General features: G+C 53.4%; 1 protein-coding gene across 1 annotated transcript; it reads right to left on the reverse strand.

The window, feature by feature from the left end:
* Window positions 1–211: 211 nt before the first annotated feature.
* Window positions 212–17,824, reverse strand: Kif7 (kinesin family member 7). The gene is made up of 19 exons (XM_051148763.1): window positions 17,692–17,824; window positions 15,961–16,312; window positions 13,128–13,328; window positions 12,415–12,808; window positions 11,761–12,280; window positions 10,978–11,094; window positions 10,185–10,403; window positions 9,319–9,479; window positions 8,789–8,904; window positions 8,531–8,683; window positions 6,533–6,735; window positions 4,589–4,786; window positions 4,274–4,399; window positions 3,928–4,104; window positions 2,644–2,859; window positions 1,881–2,087; window positions 1,092–1,290; window positions 836–982; window positions 212–597 (listed from the first exon to the last, which is right to left on the reverse strand). Exons 2-19 carry the CDS (start codon window positions 16,286–16,288, stop codon window positions 230–232), a joined length of 4,050 nt encoding a protein of 1,349 aa, XP_051004720.1. The 5' UTR covers window positions 16,289–16,312; window positions 17,692–17,824; the 3' UTR covers window positions 212–229.
* Between the last annotated feature and the right edge of the window lie 219 nt (window positions 17,825–18,043).

The following is an 18,043-nucleotide window of genomic DNA, read 5'->3' on the forward strand; positions in this document are numbered from 1 at the left end:
GTAGAAGAATTTGCATGTCTTTTAAAAAGGAAAAAGACTGCTAAGTACCATAGTGGGGAAATTCCAATTCTTTTGGCTATGGTCCCAATTTGCTGACTCTAGTTGGTATAAAGATGAGACTCTGGATTTAGAGTGTGAGGCAAGGACTGTCCTTCACAGAAGCAAAGCAGGCACTCTCTCCTCTCAGCAGGACTGACTGCAATCTGAAGGGCAGGGCTTGACCAAGGGCCTACAAGGGGTTTTTCCTGACATCAATCATCCCTGGGCTGGTTCTCCGGGGTTCCCACCGGGGCTTAGGCCAAGGTCCAAAGTTCCAGGAGACGCCCACTTCACCCACAGGCAGCACCCGCCCTACTGGGGGTTCAGTCGTTTCCCGGGCCCTCAGTTCCTCTGAAGAGCCCTGCTCACTGCACAAGCTCGAGCGTTTCCATGTCAGGGGTAGTGGGGCATGGACCAAGTCCCGGGTTTCATCCCAGGCACGCGGTGCCCCGTCCAGAAGGGAAGGCTGCCAGAGAGGATCAGGAGCTGCTGGGTGGAGGCCATCTTCATTTCCAAGGCTTTGTCTGTTTTCCAGGCACAGGCTTCTCCTCTCACCACCTGTCGTGGAAGAGTGCCTTTGTCACACATGGAGGTAGGCAGAGGTGTCCCCAAACCCAGCTTCCCAATGCCCCTGAACAATAAGCAACTTGAAATGAGCCAATAAAATTACACATGAGATATCTGGGTGTGGCAGCACAGGCCTGTGAGCCCAGAACCAGGAGCTCCAGGTCATCTTTGGGGCTCGATTCCTCTGACTTCCCAGTAGTGCAGACCCAAACTGGGCACCAGTGTTTACCCCGGCTCTGGCCTGTGCTGTTTCCTGCGCTGAGCTTCTGTTTGAGCTCCTGGTTTATCCACATGTGTCGGCCCAGTTCCTTCTCCAGAGCTTGAATCCGGGCCTCATATTGCCTCTTGCTGTCTGCTAACCCCTCACCAAGGTGGTCTGGCGTTGAAAGATAGAAGCGGTTGAGGGGCTGCGGGCAGGACAGGTAGCACCTTGGGCCTGGGACAGCCAGGGTTATGGGCAGAGCAGGCCCAGCCCCAGCCCTCACCTCGACCCTGCTGCAGGAGCAGCTGCACATTCTGCTCGTGCTCCTTCTGCTGCAGCGTCAGCTGGCGGTCCATCTCCAGGCGCTGCCGCTCCAGTGCCACCTCCAGCCAATACACCAGCCGCTGCTGCTCCTCCAGCTGCATCTCCAGCTCCGAGAATGCAATCTGTTGCTGGTGTTGCTCCTCTCGGAGTGTCACCACCTGTCCCAAGACCAGCCAGGCTCAGCTATGACAACAGTGTCTTCCCCCCAGCCAGTTGGTAAATGTGACAAGGAAATTGCCCAGATCTCTCCTGCCGCTGACACAGTGGGCTAGACAGTAAGCACCCAACAGTTAGCTGGCTCTCCAGGTAGAACTTGTCCACAAACCCTTTCCCACCACACGGTACTGAGCTGCTGGACAGTGGAACCATAGAATTGCACTCCAGACAAGGATTTCTCGACTAAAGAATAAGGCATTTGGAACTGCGTGATTCCTGGTTGTGGGTCTTGTCTATTAAATAACTTTTAGCAAGATCCCTGGCCTCTACCCCCGACCACCATGGCAAAAATACCTCCAGACATGTCCCTAGGAGCAAAACAAACCACTCCTGAAATTCCATTAATGTAGGCCAGGGTCTTCAGACCAGAAGCAGGAAGAAACTGAGTCTTAGCTTCCTCTAGATGGCTTTAAAGAGAGTGGAGGTGACCCTGTCCCCTCATCTGGGAGGAAGGGACACATTTATTGGAGTCACCAGCAGACTCTCCAAGCTAAAGGAGGTGGCAGCAAAGGAGCACGTGTTGGTAATCCACCTTGTCAAAATACTTGCACAGCAGGGCTCTGGTCTCCGAGGAGGAGAGGTAGCTGAGCTTGGCCATGAGATTCATCTCACACTGGGACAGCAGGGAGGCCGAAGCCCGCAGCACCCGCTGGCGGCACGTGATCGCCTCATTCTTGTACTCGATGGCAGCGTCCAGGGCCTCAATGGCTTCATCCAGCTGGAACAGTGTCCTCTCCTCCTGCAGGAACAGAGGCTCTCATGGAGGAGCGGTACCAGACTTCCTGAACAACAGAGTCCTGGGTAGACACAATTGAGCCTTCAGTGTCCCCTTAGCCTGAGACTGTCTTGATATTCAGGGTCCCTCCCTGCAGCAGCAACAGGGACGCTTAGTCACAGCCTGACATAGCATGAAAGGTACAATGCTGTGAGGCTGTTCTCAAATGCTTGACCCCTTCAGGGTAAACTTGGGGAGCTGAGCTGGGTCTGTCTAAGACCCCAGAAAACCAAGGGCAAGTTTATGCAGTGCAGGCTTTCTCTGAAGGAAGAATGCTTTGTATACAGCACAGTACAGGTGTCTAGTTCCACTGGAAGGGAACTGAGAAGTCCACACAGTCCCATATCCATCAAGGGGACGGAAGGCACAATCTCACTCTACCTTCCAAAACTTAACACCCATATGGTGCTGTGTCCTAAAGCAACAAGACCAGCACTGACGGGGGACAGAGGGTGGTTGAAGGACAAATGGGTACGGGTACGCACGGGTACGGAGCTGGGTGGCCACCCAGTGGGCCTACCTCAGGTGACAACAGGCTCCCCTGCCTCAGCTTGCTGTCGATCTCCAGGCGTTGCTTCAGCAGCGAGTCCTTCTCCTGGCGCAGGGTGTCTATCTCCCCTCGGATCTGCTGCTGGTTCTGGGCACTGCCTTGCCGCAGCTGGCCGCTCTTCTCAGAGAGCTCCTTCTCCAGGTGTTCTAGACGGCTGGACACGCGCACGATGTCCTCATTTAGGGCCTGAGGCAGCACCCCCAGTGTGTCAGAGAAGGAGCAGCCACTGTCCTCACAGAGGACAGAAAGCCCATCCTGCTCACTGGATGCTGAGGAGGACATGGCCCGTCCCTGGCCTACCTGTTACCCAGATGTTGCTCAAGGGTCAGGGCCCTTTAAAGGGCCAGAAGTGGCCCAGAGGAGGAGCATAATGCAAGCAGAGAAAAAGGCTTTAATGTTAAGAAAGGATGACAGAGACAAGGCAGAGCTAGTGTGCGGGACACTATCCATGAGCTGGAGAGTGATGGGACTATGGGAAAATCTGGCCCTTCCTGGCTGCAGGTGTGGCAGGAAGCAAGGGTGCTTGTGTCCAAGGGATAATATAGTTCACCTGGCAACCCCTGGGCCTCGGAGCTCTTGTGTTCCATGATGGCAGTGACAGGGATCCTGGTCTGAGTACCTACCTTCAGCAATTCTGGCTCAAGCACCTGGACTAGAACGGTCCTGAGTTTGAGGGTGACATGGTCCCACTAATTCTCTTGGCCATATTCTGACTGGACTTCCTATCAAAGAGAACGTAACCAAGCCGGGCGTGGTGGCGCACACCTTTAATCCCAGCACTCAGGAGGCAGAGGCAGGTGGATCACTGTGAGTTCGAGGCCAGCCTGGTCTACAAAGGGAGTCCAGGATAGCCAAGGCTGTTTACAGAGAAACCCTGTCTCGAAAAACGAGAGAGAGAGAGAGAGAGAGAGAGAGAGAGAGAGAGAGAGAGAGAGAGAGAGAGAAGTAACCATGCCTGGTGCAAATAGACCCACAGCCTACCTCCTCCAAGAGAATCTTGTTGGTCATACCACTTACTACACCTGTTCCTCATTTGCTTACGTGGGCCCCAAAGTGATGTTTGCAAAATGTGAAATGGACTATGGGATGGGTACCAAAGCCCCCATACATTAGTTCTTATGTCATAAACAGCCTAAATCCATAGGATACAGCCGGAAGGGCAAAGCTTCCTGTCTTACTAGGCAAGAACCTCACCTACCTACACCCTGCCCTGCAGGGCCTCACCTGGCCAGGAATCTTGTGGCAGGGCCTCACCTGGCTGGACCTCAGGCGCTTGCTCTCTAGCCCCGTCTTCTCCTGCATCAAAGCCTCCTTCTTGGCTAGGATGACCTCCCGCTTGTGGAGCTCCTCTCCCAACTCCTCCAGCGCCCGCCGCTGCTGCAGCACCTTTTCCATCTCCTGGTCCAGCCACTTCTTCTGCTCCTCAATCTTCTGAGAGACAGCAAGGGAAGCAGAAACCTCAGTACCTGACTCTAGCTGAGGTCACCCAAGGTCCCATGGAGAGCAGCAGATCCCACAGCAAATCCCCAGGGGTCCTTGGCAATGAACAGGTCACCCAGCTTGCCAATCTCACTGGGACACAGGCTCAGCCCAGCCATACCTGCTGCTGCTCCAGGCTGACCACAGAGCCATTGCTGCCACTACGCCTCTTCCTCTGGAAGGCTGCGATCTCTTCTGTCTTGATTTTCAGGATCTTTTGCTGTTGCTCATGCTTCAGTTCCAGCTCCTGAGGGAGGAGGAAACGAGGTGGGGGAGAAGGCCTAGGGGACAAGGCCATGACGTGCCCACACCCTCAAGTTTCCTATAAGCTCTTCATAGAAGATAAACCACACTTGGAGAGCCCCGCAGTCACCTGTTGCTAAGATCATGTAGCAAGAACAGGACGGCCCCCTCCCTGGACCAGCCAGAGCCTGACCTTGACACGATGCTGCCGCTTGTTCATCTCTGTCTCTAGACGCCGCTTCTGCTCTGTCTCCTCTCGGAGCCGCCTCTGCAGCTGCCCCTGCTGTCGCCGCATGAGCTGCACATTCCTCTCCAGCTCCTGTAGCCGCGTCTCACTCTGAGCCGACAGCGACACCAGCCGCTCTGTTGCCTGCTTCTTCTCCTTCAGTACCTGGGACCCACACAGCAGCCACGGGGCTATGAACAGGGGTTATAGGAGCCTGGCACAGTGCTTGGCACTTATCAAGGGTGGGCAGGGCCAACGGATGGGTAAACAGGGCACAAGGAAAGGAAACAATGGCAACAGAATACTAACAGCAGTAGCTACGATAACTTTGTTCATTGGGTGGACTATGCTACATGCTTTGGTCACAGTAACGGATCTAACAAACCTATGAAAAGTCTGCCTACTGGGCTGGCAAAATAGTTCAGTGGGTAAAGGTGCTTGTTGCCAAGCCCAGTGACTGAGCTGAGTTTGATCCCTGGGACCTGCATGGGAGAAGGAGAGAACCAACTCCAAATGGTGTCCTCTGACCTACACACACACACACACACACACACACACACACTATGGCAACCTTCACATAGACACACACACAAATAAGGAAATTGTAATAAAAATTAAAATGACTACTATCATTCCCACTTTACAGATTAGGAAGCAGGCACAAAGAGGTTAGGGAAGTGGATCAAGAGCCTACAGCTAGGGGCTGGAGAGATGGCTCAGAGGTTAAGAGCACTTGCTGCTCTTTGCAGAGGACCTGGGTTAGGTTCCCAGCACCTACCTGGGCTCACAACCCACAATAACTCCAGTTCCAAAGGATCTGATGCCCCCTCCCAGCTCCCACAGGTACAAGCACACACGTGTTGCACATTTAAAAAAAAAAAAAAAAAGCCGGTTTCCCAGTCAGGTTCCCCAGCTCATATTCTCAACCATTTCACCAGATCATCTCTTGGGCTGGAATTGAGAAAGGCAGGAGGAAGGTGGGCAGAAAGGCAGTAGACGGCGGGCAGGGAGGAGGCAGGTGGGTAGAAAGGCAGTAGGTGGGCGGAGGGGGGGGCAGCCGGGATCCGCTGGATTGGTAAGAGCTATGACGCGCAGGATCAGGGGCTGAACTGCCTTTCCCACCCTCCTAACCCACCCCTAACGTGACTGCATTCAGAGATCGGCGCCCTTTAGAGAAGCCTTTAAGCTTAAGAGAAATCCTAATGGTGACCCTAACCTAGTAGAGCAGGCACCCTAGAAACACCAAGAACACAGGAGCACAGCAAAGGTAGACATGCACGCAGAGGGCGGGAAAAGGCAGCCTCGCAGAGATCCTGAGCTTGGGTATACAGCCTCCGGCGTGAGAGGCGCTGGCACCCCTCCTACCTATGGGATTCTTCTGCGCTAGCTGCACTAGCAAACGTAGATGAAGTGCTCAAGGGGGTGGAAGGTGGGCACACAGGCACACGAACACTCATCTATCTGATAAAAGGCAGCCAGGCCTTGGGGATGTACGTCCTCAGTGCGGGCACTTTCCTAGTACAGTCAAGGCCTTAGGTTTCATTCCCAGAACAACAACAAACAAAACAAAACAACACAAACCGCTAAATTAAGGAGGTGGGCTCATACCCTGACAAATAGAGGATGGAAAGTAAGTGAAGAGCAAGCTGGGATTATGGATGCACGGAGAGGAGGTACTGTGGGCTAAAGGAGATTTTTTTTAGCCGGCCACCCTCCAATGGTCAGCAGGCAGCAGTCAACCCTACTTCTGCTGTGTTGAAAGCTAAACTGATTCCAGCTAACCTATGACGCCGCCTAGAGGCCAGGAGAAGTGACTGCCACAGCTAAGGCTGAATGGGAGGAGCCAAGCAAATAGATGACACACCCACAATCCTGTTCTCAGGGATCCCCGCTGGGAACCCCAACACTGACCTGCACCTGGCTTTGGGCTGCAGCCACTCTCTTGCGGAATTCCTGAAGCCTGGACCTCTCGCTGGCATCCTGAGGCTCCCTGCCCTCCAGCTCACGAAGCTGCCTCTGCCCTTCACACAGCTCCGCCCGCACACGCTCCGCCTCCTGCTCCAGCTCACGGATGCGCTGGCTGTGCTGGCGGTTTAGGGCTTGGGCCGCCTTCCCTGGAAGAAAGTTTTGGCTACAGTGGCACGGGCAGACCCCTCCCAGATGAAGGCCCCTGTTCCTCCCCTCGGTTTTGTTTCCCAGGCCCTATCAGTCTGGAACACTGCATGGGTTCTGTCAAGCCTTCACACCAGCATCTTAAATTCACTCAATCACCCCCTCACCCCACCCTGCTCCTAGCTGTCCAGAATTCACGGTAGACCAGGCTGGCCTTAAACTCAGAGATCCACATGCATTTGCCTTCTGAGTGCTGGGATTAAATTCATGCACCACCACTCCCATCCCCCTTACTCACTTTTTAAATGAGTTTTGCCCACAAGAGTGACCCGAATTATCAAACTTTATCTTTATGTAACACATGACAAAAATCAACATATACCCTGAACCTGCTTCAATCTACAAGAAATATGAAGGGCAGAGGGAAAAGCCAAACACCACTGAAGGGAGGAAACAGACAAACCCTGACAGGATAACTCAAGAGCTAAGATAAGGGAAACCTCAGAGGCCTATGAAGGCAACTGAGCATGCGCAGGGCCCAGGTACCGGAGGCTGACTCAAGCTGATGAGGCTAAACAAAACCACTGTTGGGTCATCAAGGGACAGTGCCAAGGCTCTGGGTACTAAGAGAAGGGGAGATCCTAACATGCAGAGGGGAGTCTGCAGCTTCAGCCCCAGCACCAAACATAGAACAAGCCAGTGTGTGCCTGTAATCCCAGTACTTGGGAAGTGGAGGCAGGAGAGTCAAGAGTTCGAGGCCAGTGTTGGCTGCACAGCACCAAATAAGCAAATAAACACAATCAAGAAAAGACAAGAAAACAACAAGAACATGGCATGGTGGTTAGACGGGAAAAGGTCCAAGAGGGGTTTGGTTTGGTTTGGTTTGGTTTGGTTTGGTTTGGCTTTTATGAGAGGCTATTAGAAGACAAGTGAAAGGAGACAGTAACTGGGATTTGCTTCAAAACATATCAGCAAAGAGAAATGGGCCCCGAGATCACGGTGGGCATTCTTCGTGACTGCTCATGCCCGATAACGACCTGTGTACTATTCTTTCTTTTCAACAATCTGTTTGAAAGTTTGAAAAACAAACTTATTTTAATAATCACAACTCTTAAAGACGTTCAAACAGGCAGGCAAATTGGCTCAGGGGATAAAGGCACCTGCCATCAAGCCTAATGTCCTAAGTGATGGTGCACGCCTTTAATCCTCCCAGCACTCGGGAGGCAGAGGTAGGTGGATCACTGTGAGTTTGAGGCCAGCCTGGTCTACAAAGTGAGTTCAGGATAGCCTGTCTAAAAAAAAAAAAAAAAAAAAAAAAAAAAAAAAAAAAAAAAATCTATCCAATGGCCACCATTAGCGTTGTCCCAGTTCCTCTGCTCATCACGGTCTCAGATGCAGCACAGTCTTGGGTACTGGGTTCTCATTTACACTGCATAACGAGGACGGAGAGTTACCAGTCCCGGCACAATACCTCCCGCATAGCAGAGTCCGTAAATGAGCTCTGCCCACACCGGGATAGTCAAAGCACGCCACCAGAATTTACTCGCTTCACCTCCACAGCCATCCTATGGAGTAGGCATAGGGACTATTCCCTTCAGACAAGAGAGAACAGTCAGAGGAGTTAGGATACTTGCTGACAGTCACACAGCTAGAAGAGGCTGAGCTAGACCCCAAACCTAGGCCCTGTGGCCTGTGCTGCTAAGCGGGACACTGCTGAGCCCTTGCCAAAGCAGCGCTGGAGGAATGCCAAGTGGGAGCCCACCCTGAGGAGGAGCCCACCTCAGTGCCACCACTGACCTGTGCGGACCAACTCTCCAATGAGCTCCTCCTTCATGCGGATGTTGATGGCCAGTTCCCGGATCTTCTGCTGCGCCTGGGCCAGCCGCCACTCAGAGGCCATGGCAGCCGGCGTCTGGTGGGTCTGGACTGGGACTTTGCCACCACCAACTGCTACAACATGCAGATTGTCAGGATCAGCAACACCCTGACTGAGCGTGGAGGAGGCAGAGGAGTGGTGTGGAGGGGCTCCCTTGGGTTGCTCCCCACCCAGTTTACCTCGTGGTGCCGACATAGCAGCAGCTGGCTCTTCTAAGCAGACCTCTGGGCCCTTCCTGTCTGGTGGGCTCCCCGGACGCACCCCTGCTCTCTGACTCCAGTTGCTGATCCCATTTCTGGAAGGCAGAAGCGGGAGTCAGTACCATTTCCTAGACCCTGACCCAGGCCAGTCACCTCTTTGACCTGGAGGAAAGAAGAGAGGCCCCAGGATCAATGCAGCTCTGGATAGAGATGAGGCAGAAAGGAGCCAAAACCCAGGGGGCAGACTTTTGAAGATGCCAAGAAGCTGCAGGTACCGAGGATCATCTTGGAAACTGAGCACCAGGAAGGAAGTCTGGGCACTTCTTGACCCAGCTGCCCAGTGAAACTTCCGCACTCAGAGCTCACAGACCTGCAAGAGTTGGTGAGTATGAAACAGGCAAGAGCATCTTGGGATGCGAGAGGCCTTCATACTACTGCTGGGAGAATGCTCCTACAGCCTAGAGTAGGTCTGAGATGATCCTTTGGACTCAACCCTGGGTCTCCCTCACCTGCGCAGGTACAAGGTCCGCCTGGGTGGCTCCTCTTCTTCCTCCTCCTCCTCCTCCCCTTCCTCCTCAGAGGTGGTGGAAGAGCCACTTCCCGGCTTGTCCACCTGGGCCTCTCCCTTGACTTCCCTGCCAATTGTCACCTGCGAGGGGAACGTCAGGGGCTCAGGACAAGAATGTTTGCAGGGCATCCTCCAACCCATTTCCCACAGCCATTGCTGAAGCGTGCCCTGCCCTGCACACCCTCCTCTCCTCAACTTCCTCCACACCTATCTTCACCCTCAAGGTCTGTCAAGGGACACACTGGGAAGTATTCTCACCCTCAGGGAGATTCCCCTGGCATCTGGCTCTCCTTGCGTGACAACCTGTCCTTTTCTAGTAGGCAGCTTATGTCACCATTGACACCCTGCCAGAATGATGGACACATGGCATACTCCCACCAGCCCAAGCTCTCTGCCACTGCATGACTGAGGTCACCTAGAGTTCTGAAGTGGCACAGGGCTCGACTTTGTCCAAAAGATCCCAAGCGTAGAACCTACAAGCAGGGGACCAAACCTTGGGGAAACAGAGCAGAGCTTGTGGAAGAGTGAGCCTGCAGAACTGCCCCCAGATGGTATGGTAAAAGTTCCGTCCTCAGATGTGCAAGGGTGCCACCTTGCCATCACTCTAAGTAATCTCCAGCAGACTCAAGATGCTCAGTTGGGCCTGAACACTTCTGAGAGGCCCCACAGCCTCACATATTTGGGCTAGTTCTCTAGGGACCCCCCTAAAATAGGAATCTTCTCACAGCTGGTCCCATGAAAGCATAAACAAGGGATGCATCCCCCACTGCTGCCCTGGCCCTGCCCCAGCCTCACCAACCGCCTCACCTGCTCAGAGCTAACATCTTCTCCAGGAAGACAAGCAGGGGGCACCATGGCCACCATGTGAGTGTGTGCACCTCCCAGGGGGGCAGTGTGAGGTCGGGGCACAAAGGAACCAGGAGGCAAGCCCTGCAGGAGTCCCGACGCTCCCCAGCCAGGCCTCGCCAGCTCAAGCCGTAGCCGAAGTTCCACCATCTCTTCCTGCTGTTCCCGCAGGCGGTCACTCTACAAGATACAGTCCAGGTGCTGACGGGGACGTGGATGCCAAAGGCAAGGATGTTTGCTGACCGGCGTAAGTATAAGAAACTGAAGAAGGAATCTATGACCATCCCACCTTCTAGGATGAAACTGAAAAGTTTGGGTACCACTGACCCTTTCTGTATGAATAACACACAGTACACTGGTTCTGACGTGAGCCCTCATCTTATCCCGTCCAATGGTCATCACATCCCCACCGTGTCTGCATACCACCCCCGACACCAGAGAGCCAAGCATCATGCTGATCTGGTCAGCAGGCTCGCAGGTAGCATCCTGCTGCCCTCAGATGCCAACTCCAACCACATGTTCACTTATGCAAAAGCAAAGGTACCGGACACGGCTTCCGGAATATTCCCTTCATTGTTCTGTCCCTCACCTCCATAATTCTGTTCATGCTGGGTGCCACACATCTCTACACAGCCTTCCACCAGCTGCCCTTGCCCCAGTTCTCCATTCCAACCAAATCCCTTCCATTCTGGAAATCCTCCCGACCTCCCCCTCCCCCCGAAAGCCTTCCTGGTCTGCAGAAGGGGCATCCTACCTGCAGCTTGTACTGCTCCATGGCATCCTCCAACGCGGCCAGAAAGTCCCGATTCTCCTCCTCCAGCCGGGCCACCTGGCTCTGCAGGGTCAACAGCTGCTGGGCCCCCTCCTCCCCCTACCAAGCAAGGAGGAAGGCTTTAGGAGTGGGGCTTGCCCCCCAGCTCACCCAGTCCTACTCTGTACTTTGTTCCTAGATCTGCCTTGCAATCTTGGTGCTCCTGGCTCCACCTAGACTTAGGTTCCTTCCACAAGAGACTTGGGCCAACTCCCACCATTATTAATAATGCTTTAAGCTTTACTCATCACTGATATTACTCTGTTTTGAGCTAGGCTATTGCTATGTAGGCCAGACTAGCCTGGAACTCACGCCGATATGCTTCCATCCTCACGGGGTTGGATTTATGATATGTTCACTTTCCCCATAGGTGACAATTTTAGTTATTTTGGTTTTTTGAGACAGGGTTTCTCTGTGTAGTCCTGGCTGTCCTTGAACTGACTCTGTAGACCAAGTTGGTCTCGAACTCAGATATTCTGCCTCCTAAGTGCTGGCCTTAAAGGTGTGCGCCACCACGCCAGGCTGAACATCTCTGTCTTTACCGGTGTGCTTGGCACCTATTACAGCTTCTGATCTTACAAAATCCTTATTTAATAGATCCAGAGGCTACGGAAAGTTAAGGAAGTAACGTTTGTCACCACCAGTGACAATGGACTGTTAACAGGTGACTGCCTGGCTTAAAACTCTCTCCCCTGAACCCTTATTCCGGGTCCAACCCAGGGCCACCTTTATCCCGCTGATCCCCTGTGTCGCCTGGTCCTCGGCTGGAGCGCTCTCAATGCCGCTGTCGGGCCCGGAGGCGGAGCTTAGGGCGCTGCGCTGGCCCTCCACCTCGCACAGCCAGTCCCGCACCTTGCGGGCAGCTGCGCCAGGCAGCCCCGGCTCAGCCTGCAACTCTCTCAGGAGACTGTAGGCGGCGCTGTTGCGGGCCCGGCAGTGCGCGCACTCAGCGCCCAGCCCGGCAGCCGCTGCGCCGGAGCCCACGGCGGGGCAGGGCGCGCGCCGGCCGCGGTGGATGATGCGCGTCTCCGAGCGGTGTCGCGGTGGCCCGCGCGCGCCGGCCGCCTGTTCGTCGTGGGAGCGCTCGGCCTCCGGCCTCCAGTTGACCGTGGCGCGATTGCGAATGTTCTGGGCACGGCTGGCATAGTTGAGGGTGTTGAGGGTCTCATCGAAGTCGGAGGAGGAGGGGCTGACGCAAGCGATCATCACCGTCTTGGCGTTCCCTCCCAGAGAATCTTTGAGGATCCTGGGAGACCGAGGATGATGAGCGTCAGTGCTTTGGCACTGTGTGGGCCTGGGGACAAAGCCATCCTTCCTGGGGCGGGGGGGGGGGGGGGCCTCCATGACCTCACCCGAGCCCAGAGAGATAGGCCAGCTCACCTGGTGATCTTGGAGTCGCGGTAGGGAATGTGGCTCCCGCGGCGCTGGGGGTCCCCCAAAGCGCTGATGACATTGCCAAGGGCCAGCAGGGTGCTGTTAATCTGGATGCTCTCTTTGAGCCTTTCGCCAGTGCTGCCAGTCTTAAGAACCCTCTCAGAGCCTGCCAGGTCCACGAAGTGGAATTTAGAGACCAGCAAGTGTCCGGCGGCAGGTCTAGGCAAGCGGCTAGGAGCCCGTCCCCGCTGCTCCAGGGTCACTGTGAAGACCGTGTGTGAGCGGCTGGAGAGGCGGTTGAAGTGTGTGGCGCCTGTGTGCCGCGCAGCGTTGCCCATCTCCAGGAGGCTCAGCACCTCGTCCAGGCCTTCCACGTCCACTTCTTTCACCCCACACAGTACTGTGGGAAGAGAAGACTGTGAGCGGCTTCCCTACAGGCAGCCAGAATACAAGCAAAACAACCCAGGACTTCAACCAGAAGCACCCACTCACGCCCAGGGTCCCAGTTTTCCTACGCTTACCTTAATGCTTCTCACTCTGGACACAGAAGCATATACTGAACTCACTGGAGACAGGACACAAAACTATCCAGGACCCGGATGTCCCCTGAGGAAGTGTCTTTCCCAGACAGGCTAGCCAGCCCACCCTTGGGAAAGATTGAGGCTCTCCTTGCTGATGGTCTCCCTCCCAGTCGTTGGAGGATTCCCAAGACTTCTCACCAACATTTCCTCGATCATCTTCCCGAAGCTGGATGTCCCGGCTGGCAGTGCCCACTTCCAGCAGATCTCGGAACTCTTCCTTGTACACTTCCAGGTAGGATACATGCACCAGGCAGTCCAGCAGGTCATTCTCATCAATGAGCTTGAAGGCCTCAGCCATGGCCCTCGGGATGATGCCCTGCTCATCTTCATGCAGGGAGGCTGGGGAGACACCACAGAATCTCCTGCTCCCGTGCCCCGGGCTGAACGGGGCCCAAGTATTCTACAACACCCCCCACCACCACCACCACCACCAGCTTGAGAATGGAGCTGCAGCATGGAAAAAGACACGGAGAGGCCAAGAAGGAGAGGCCACCTCTGCTAGGGTGGTGACGAGCAACCTCTCATGGCTTAATCAACCGCTTTCCTGATGCACCCTCCTTACTACAACGCCAATGGAGTATCAGATACCTTGGGCTTGATTACTCCCTGGTAATCCAGGTAAGTCACTACCGTGGCACAACTCTCATTTGCTTCAGGGAAATACAGTGTTCATCCTAAGATTCCCATAGGAAGTTTGCTTAAATATATCCACAGCAGGATGCCAGAAGTTACAAAACAAAAAGGGGATGGAAAGACTAGATAGCACACACTTTTAATCCCAGCACTCAGGAGGCAGAGGCTGGTGGATCTCTGAGTTCAAGGCCAGTCTGACTTACAGAGCAAGTTCCAGGACAGCTAGGGCTACACAGAGAAACCCTATCTTGAACCTCCCCCAACAAAATAAAGACTAGGAGTGTAACTTAGTGTTAGAGCACTTGCCTAGATGTGAGACTGCCCCCCAGTTTAATACATAACAACACACATGTGCACACACAAGTAAAGAATAATGATAAATGTCCCTCATCATATATATCATATATGTGATTTTTATCACTATCCCCAATTCAAAGTTCATGGTTCTACATATTAGGTCAAGAACTAAAGTAATATATATATATATATATATATATTTTATTTTTTATTTATTTTTTTTTTTTTTTGGTCAGAAAATTTAGATGCCACCAGGTGTAGCATATACCATGAGTGTTTATTATGAAATATTCATTTGTCTACACAGAAAAATCCTGTCTCGAAAAAAAATTCTTCATTTGTGTGTGGTTCTGTGTGTGTGTGTAAAGTATGACAGCAACTCTACCACTGAGCTACACCAGTCCCATGGTGTATTATTAAGAAAATAAAATGAGAGAGAAAAGAGTATAAAATAATATCTGCTTAGTCGAGCATGATGGCTCACTCCTTTGATCCCAGCACTTAGGAAGCAGAGGCAGGTGGATCTCTGACACCAGCCTGGTCTACAGAGTGAGTTCCAGAACAGCCAGGACTACACAGAGAAACCCTGGCCCAAAAGACAAAGGCAAACAAAAAATGGCATGAAAAAGTATAAAATACAATCATTGTCACAGAGGCCCTAGGATGCTCAGAAAGGTGATTATCACACATCCTGTTTTGTGTGTGTATTCTCCTACATTCTCGCAATTTTCTACAATAAACAATTGCACCTTTTCAATTGCTGTGGTCTGATTATGTCTCCCTAAAACTCATGTGTTTAAAAATCCTTACCCCTATTGTGATAATATTAGGAAACAGGTGACTAACTTTTGGTTGGAGCCCTCATGAATGAAATGAATTCTTGGGGAAAAAAAAGTCTTGGGACTGGAGAGATGGCTCAGAGGTTAAGAGCACTGACTGTTCATCCAGAGGACCTGAGTTCAATTCCCAGCAACCACATGGTGGCTCACAACCATCTATAATGAGATATGGTGCCCTCTTCTGGTACAAAACACTGTATACATAATAAATAAATACATCTTTTTAAAAAAAAAAGTCTGTAGGTCTGGAGAGGTTGCTGAGGAGTCAAGGCCACTTACTTCTTTTGCAGAAGATCAGGGTTTGGTTTTCAGCACCCACATGGTGGCTCACAACCATCTCTAATTCCAGGGGAGCTGATAGCATCTTCTGGCCTCTGAAGACACCAAGCATATGTGTAGTGCACATACATACATGAAGGCTGAACACTCATACATATAAAAAAACAATATTAAAACAAAACAGCTTGAGCCAGGTATAGCAGTACACAGTACATGTCTATAATCCTAGCACTCGCGAACACTGAGGCAGACAGTTGAAAAGCCTGAGGTCCATCTGAACTACACAGTGAAATTCAGGCCAGCCTTAGATATGGCAAGACCCTGCCTCAAAAGACAAAAGGCTACCATGTAAGCTTATATGGAAACTCTCTACTGCCCTTCGTTTTGGTGACACCTGGACCTTGGTCTTTGGAGCCTCCAGAATGGGGAAAATCACGTTCTGTTTACAAGCCGCCAGCACAGCGTTGCTACAGGAACCCTAATGCACTAAAACAGTCACTAAGAGAAAATATCTCATGTTACTTAAAAGGGGGGGCAACTCCTTCCATTGGAATTGGCCAGAAGAGTCTTCCCCAGAAGCAGAGGCTGGGATCTCAATGGCTCCAGCTGGAACAGATCCCTAGCCCTTCGAGGCATCCCGAGACAACACCAACTTGCTCTGGCCTTCCCTTGCGACGATTCCAGAACCCATCTTGTCTCATCTTGAGAAAGTCACTCATACGCAGCCCCTCCCCACTTCCTGCCTTTCCCAGGCAGGTGGCATGGCTGGCCCCACCATGGATCTGTCTAGAAAAAATCTGCACCCCTCCTCAGCATCCTGGCCTTGGGAGGCGGAGGCGGGAGTGGGGGAGAGAAAAGCAGAAATTCAGGAAGACCTTGAGGCCTCTCAAAGCTATCAAAGGGGCCCAATAAGGTTCACTCACCCACACTGGCCTCCCCCATGGTATACGTCTTCCCAGACCCAGTCTGACCATAGGCAAAGACGGTGGCATTGAAGCCCTCAAAGAAAGCTTCCAGAAGGGGCTGGACGCAAGCCTGGTACACAGCCTCTTGTCCGCTGTCTTCTCCCAGCACCACGTGGAATCCAAAGCGGCGGTTGCGCCCCAGGGTGATTCGGCCATGCTCGGGCTCCACCTGCAGGCAACTCTGATGACCGTGCAGCAGCTCCTTGGGCAGCAATGGGCGAACCCGAAGGGCCACCCTCACCGGCGCTTCCTCGGCCCCTGACAGCCGTTGGGCCTCCAGTCCCATGTTGAAGGAGGGCAGCTCTGGGATCTGCAGAGAAAAGGAAATGCCCTTGCTATCAGAGCCTGTATGTACTACAGGGGCCAGACCATGCGCTCTAGAGTTTGGGGAGGCTGCGGGGGAGGGGTAGTCAAAGTTCAGAGCATCTGTCCAACCTGGTACCCAACTGCCGCACAAACCATAATACCCTCTTACACTGTACTTTCTCCTGACCTCCTCCACTGGGGGGGGGGGCGGGAGGAGGGAAGCCCTATAGCTTGATACCCCAGTCTCTGCAGTTGTCCATCACTGAAACTGCTTGACATCTGTCCATCTCCTTCAAAGAAGCCAATAGCTCCTACGAGGTCCAGTTCCCATCGTTCAGTTCTGCCAGTCCCTTCTCCTAAGTATCTCTCGAGGTTATCAGCTACTCTCCATCATGTTGTCAAAGCCAGTCTGGCTACGGAAACTCTGAAAGGATGACTATGACTTTTGCCAGCCGCCTCTCTGAGTCTCAGTCTGCCTGCCTTCTCCAACCCCGCAGCCTGGGACATCTTTCAAAAACCACAGTTGTGACTTTCTCCTTTTTTACACCCCAACAACAATAAAGGAACCTTAGAGCAGACTCCCCCACCTTCCCCGTCTCCTTGGACACCATGCCTTTCCTCGCCTCTCTGGCCAGCAACCTCTGTGTTACCAAAGCATCTTCATCCACCCACGCTTGGGTTGGGCCCACCTTCTCCACATGGCTAAGGAAGCTGCTCTGCTCTGTGCCCACCACCACCACAGACGGCGCTTTGTGCTGCCCACATCAGACATTGACCACACAGATGCAACTGCCAGATTCGCCTTCCGGACAGAAAGCAGGAACCCTCTTTGTCTATTTCGAACTCTGTTACTAGCATCCAGCACAGGACACTCACTACCCAGTAATCCGTGATGACCCACCCCACCCCCCAATCTCCCTCCTTAATACATTCTTGCACAGCTCGCCGTACTCCACTCTGCACTTTGTCGACTTAGTATTTACTGTTTAGTCTCTCTGAGTGTATAACCGCTCATTCATTCGGTCCCAGTTAGGTGCCGGAGCCTGGGTCCACAGCGGCAATAGTGCCTGGCAGCACTCCAATACCCAGGTAGACCCCGGAGCTTTGTGTGGTCCTGGCTTCTCCACCCTCACAATCAATGCTTGGAGCCTCAAAGGCGCCCTGACAACTCCACCCGTGCGATCGGCTGCTGGGAACAGGCCCTCCCGGAAAGTTTGCAAAAGTAATTACAAACGTGGACCCTCTCAGGCTGCTCCTCCTGATCAGGCCCACTCAGTGAGGAGTTCCCGGCAGGCGAGGGAGCACGGGTAGGGGTCGTTCCGACGCCTCCGGGGCGGGAGGTGCGCCTGCCTCGCCTTCCACCCACTCCTGATCCACACCCACCTGCCAGAGTGCAAGAGCAGTCCCGGGACCCGCAGTCGAGCTCAGCGCCCGGATGAGGCGGCGCGCTCCGATGCCGTCATCAGGACCCCCGCCCCCCAAACATCCCTCCCTTCACCCGCAACTCCGCCTGCCCGGGCGCTCGGAGGCGGAGGCGCTACCAGGGCGCCTCCAAGTCCGTCCGCAGACAGGGCGGGGCGGGCCTCCTCTGGGGGAGGGGCGAGCCTATGCTCGAGGGGGCAGGCCTGGAAAAGTGGCTAGTGGCACCTCTTCAGAGTTGTAGAAGTCTGCGAAATCGACATCACACATCTGTCCTCTCAGAGACCCATTTCTTTCTTTCTGCTCCCAGCGTTAA

This window comes from Acomys russatus, chromosome 7 (genome assembly GCF_903995435.1).
Source record: "Acomys russatus chromosome 7, mAcoRus1.1, whole genome shotgun sequence".
In the NCBI taxonomy this organism is placed as follows: Eukaryota; Metazoa; Chordata; class Mammalia; order Rodentia; family Muridae; genus Acomys; species Acomys russatus.

What these genes read in the sequence shown, in the direction of transcription:
- Kif7 (XM_051148763.1), bottom strand. Translation starts at nt 16,288, where the DNA reads ATGGGACTGGAGGCCCAACGGCTGTCAGGGGCCGAGGAAGCGCCGGTG. An exon ending in CGGACCTTGTACCTGCGCAG is followed by an intron (nt 8,905 to 9,318) that starts GTGAGGGAGACC and finishes TCTGCCTTCCAG; the next exon opens with AAATGGGATCAGCAACTGGA. An exon ending in GCTCCTGCAGCAGGGTCGAG is followed by an intron (nt 983 to 1,091) that starts GTGAGGGCTGGG and finishes TTTCAACGCCAG; the next exon opens with ACCACCTTGGTGAGGGGTTA.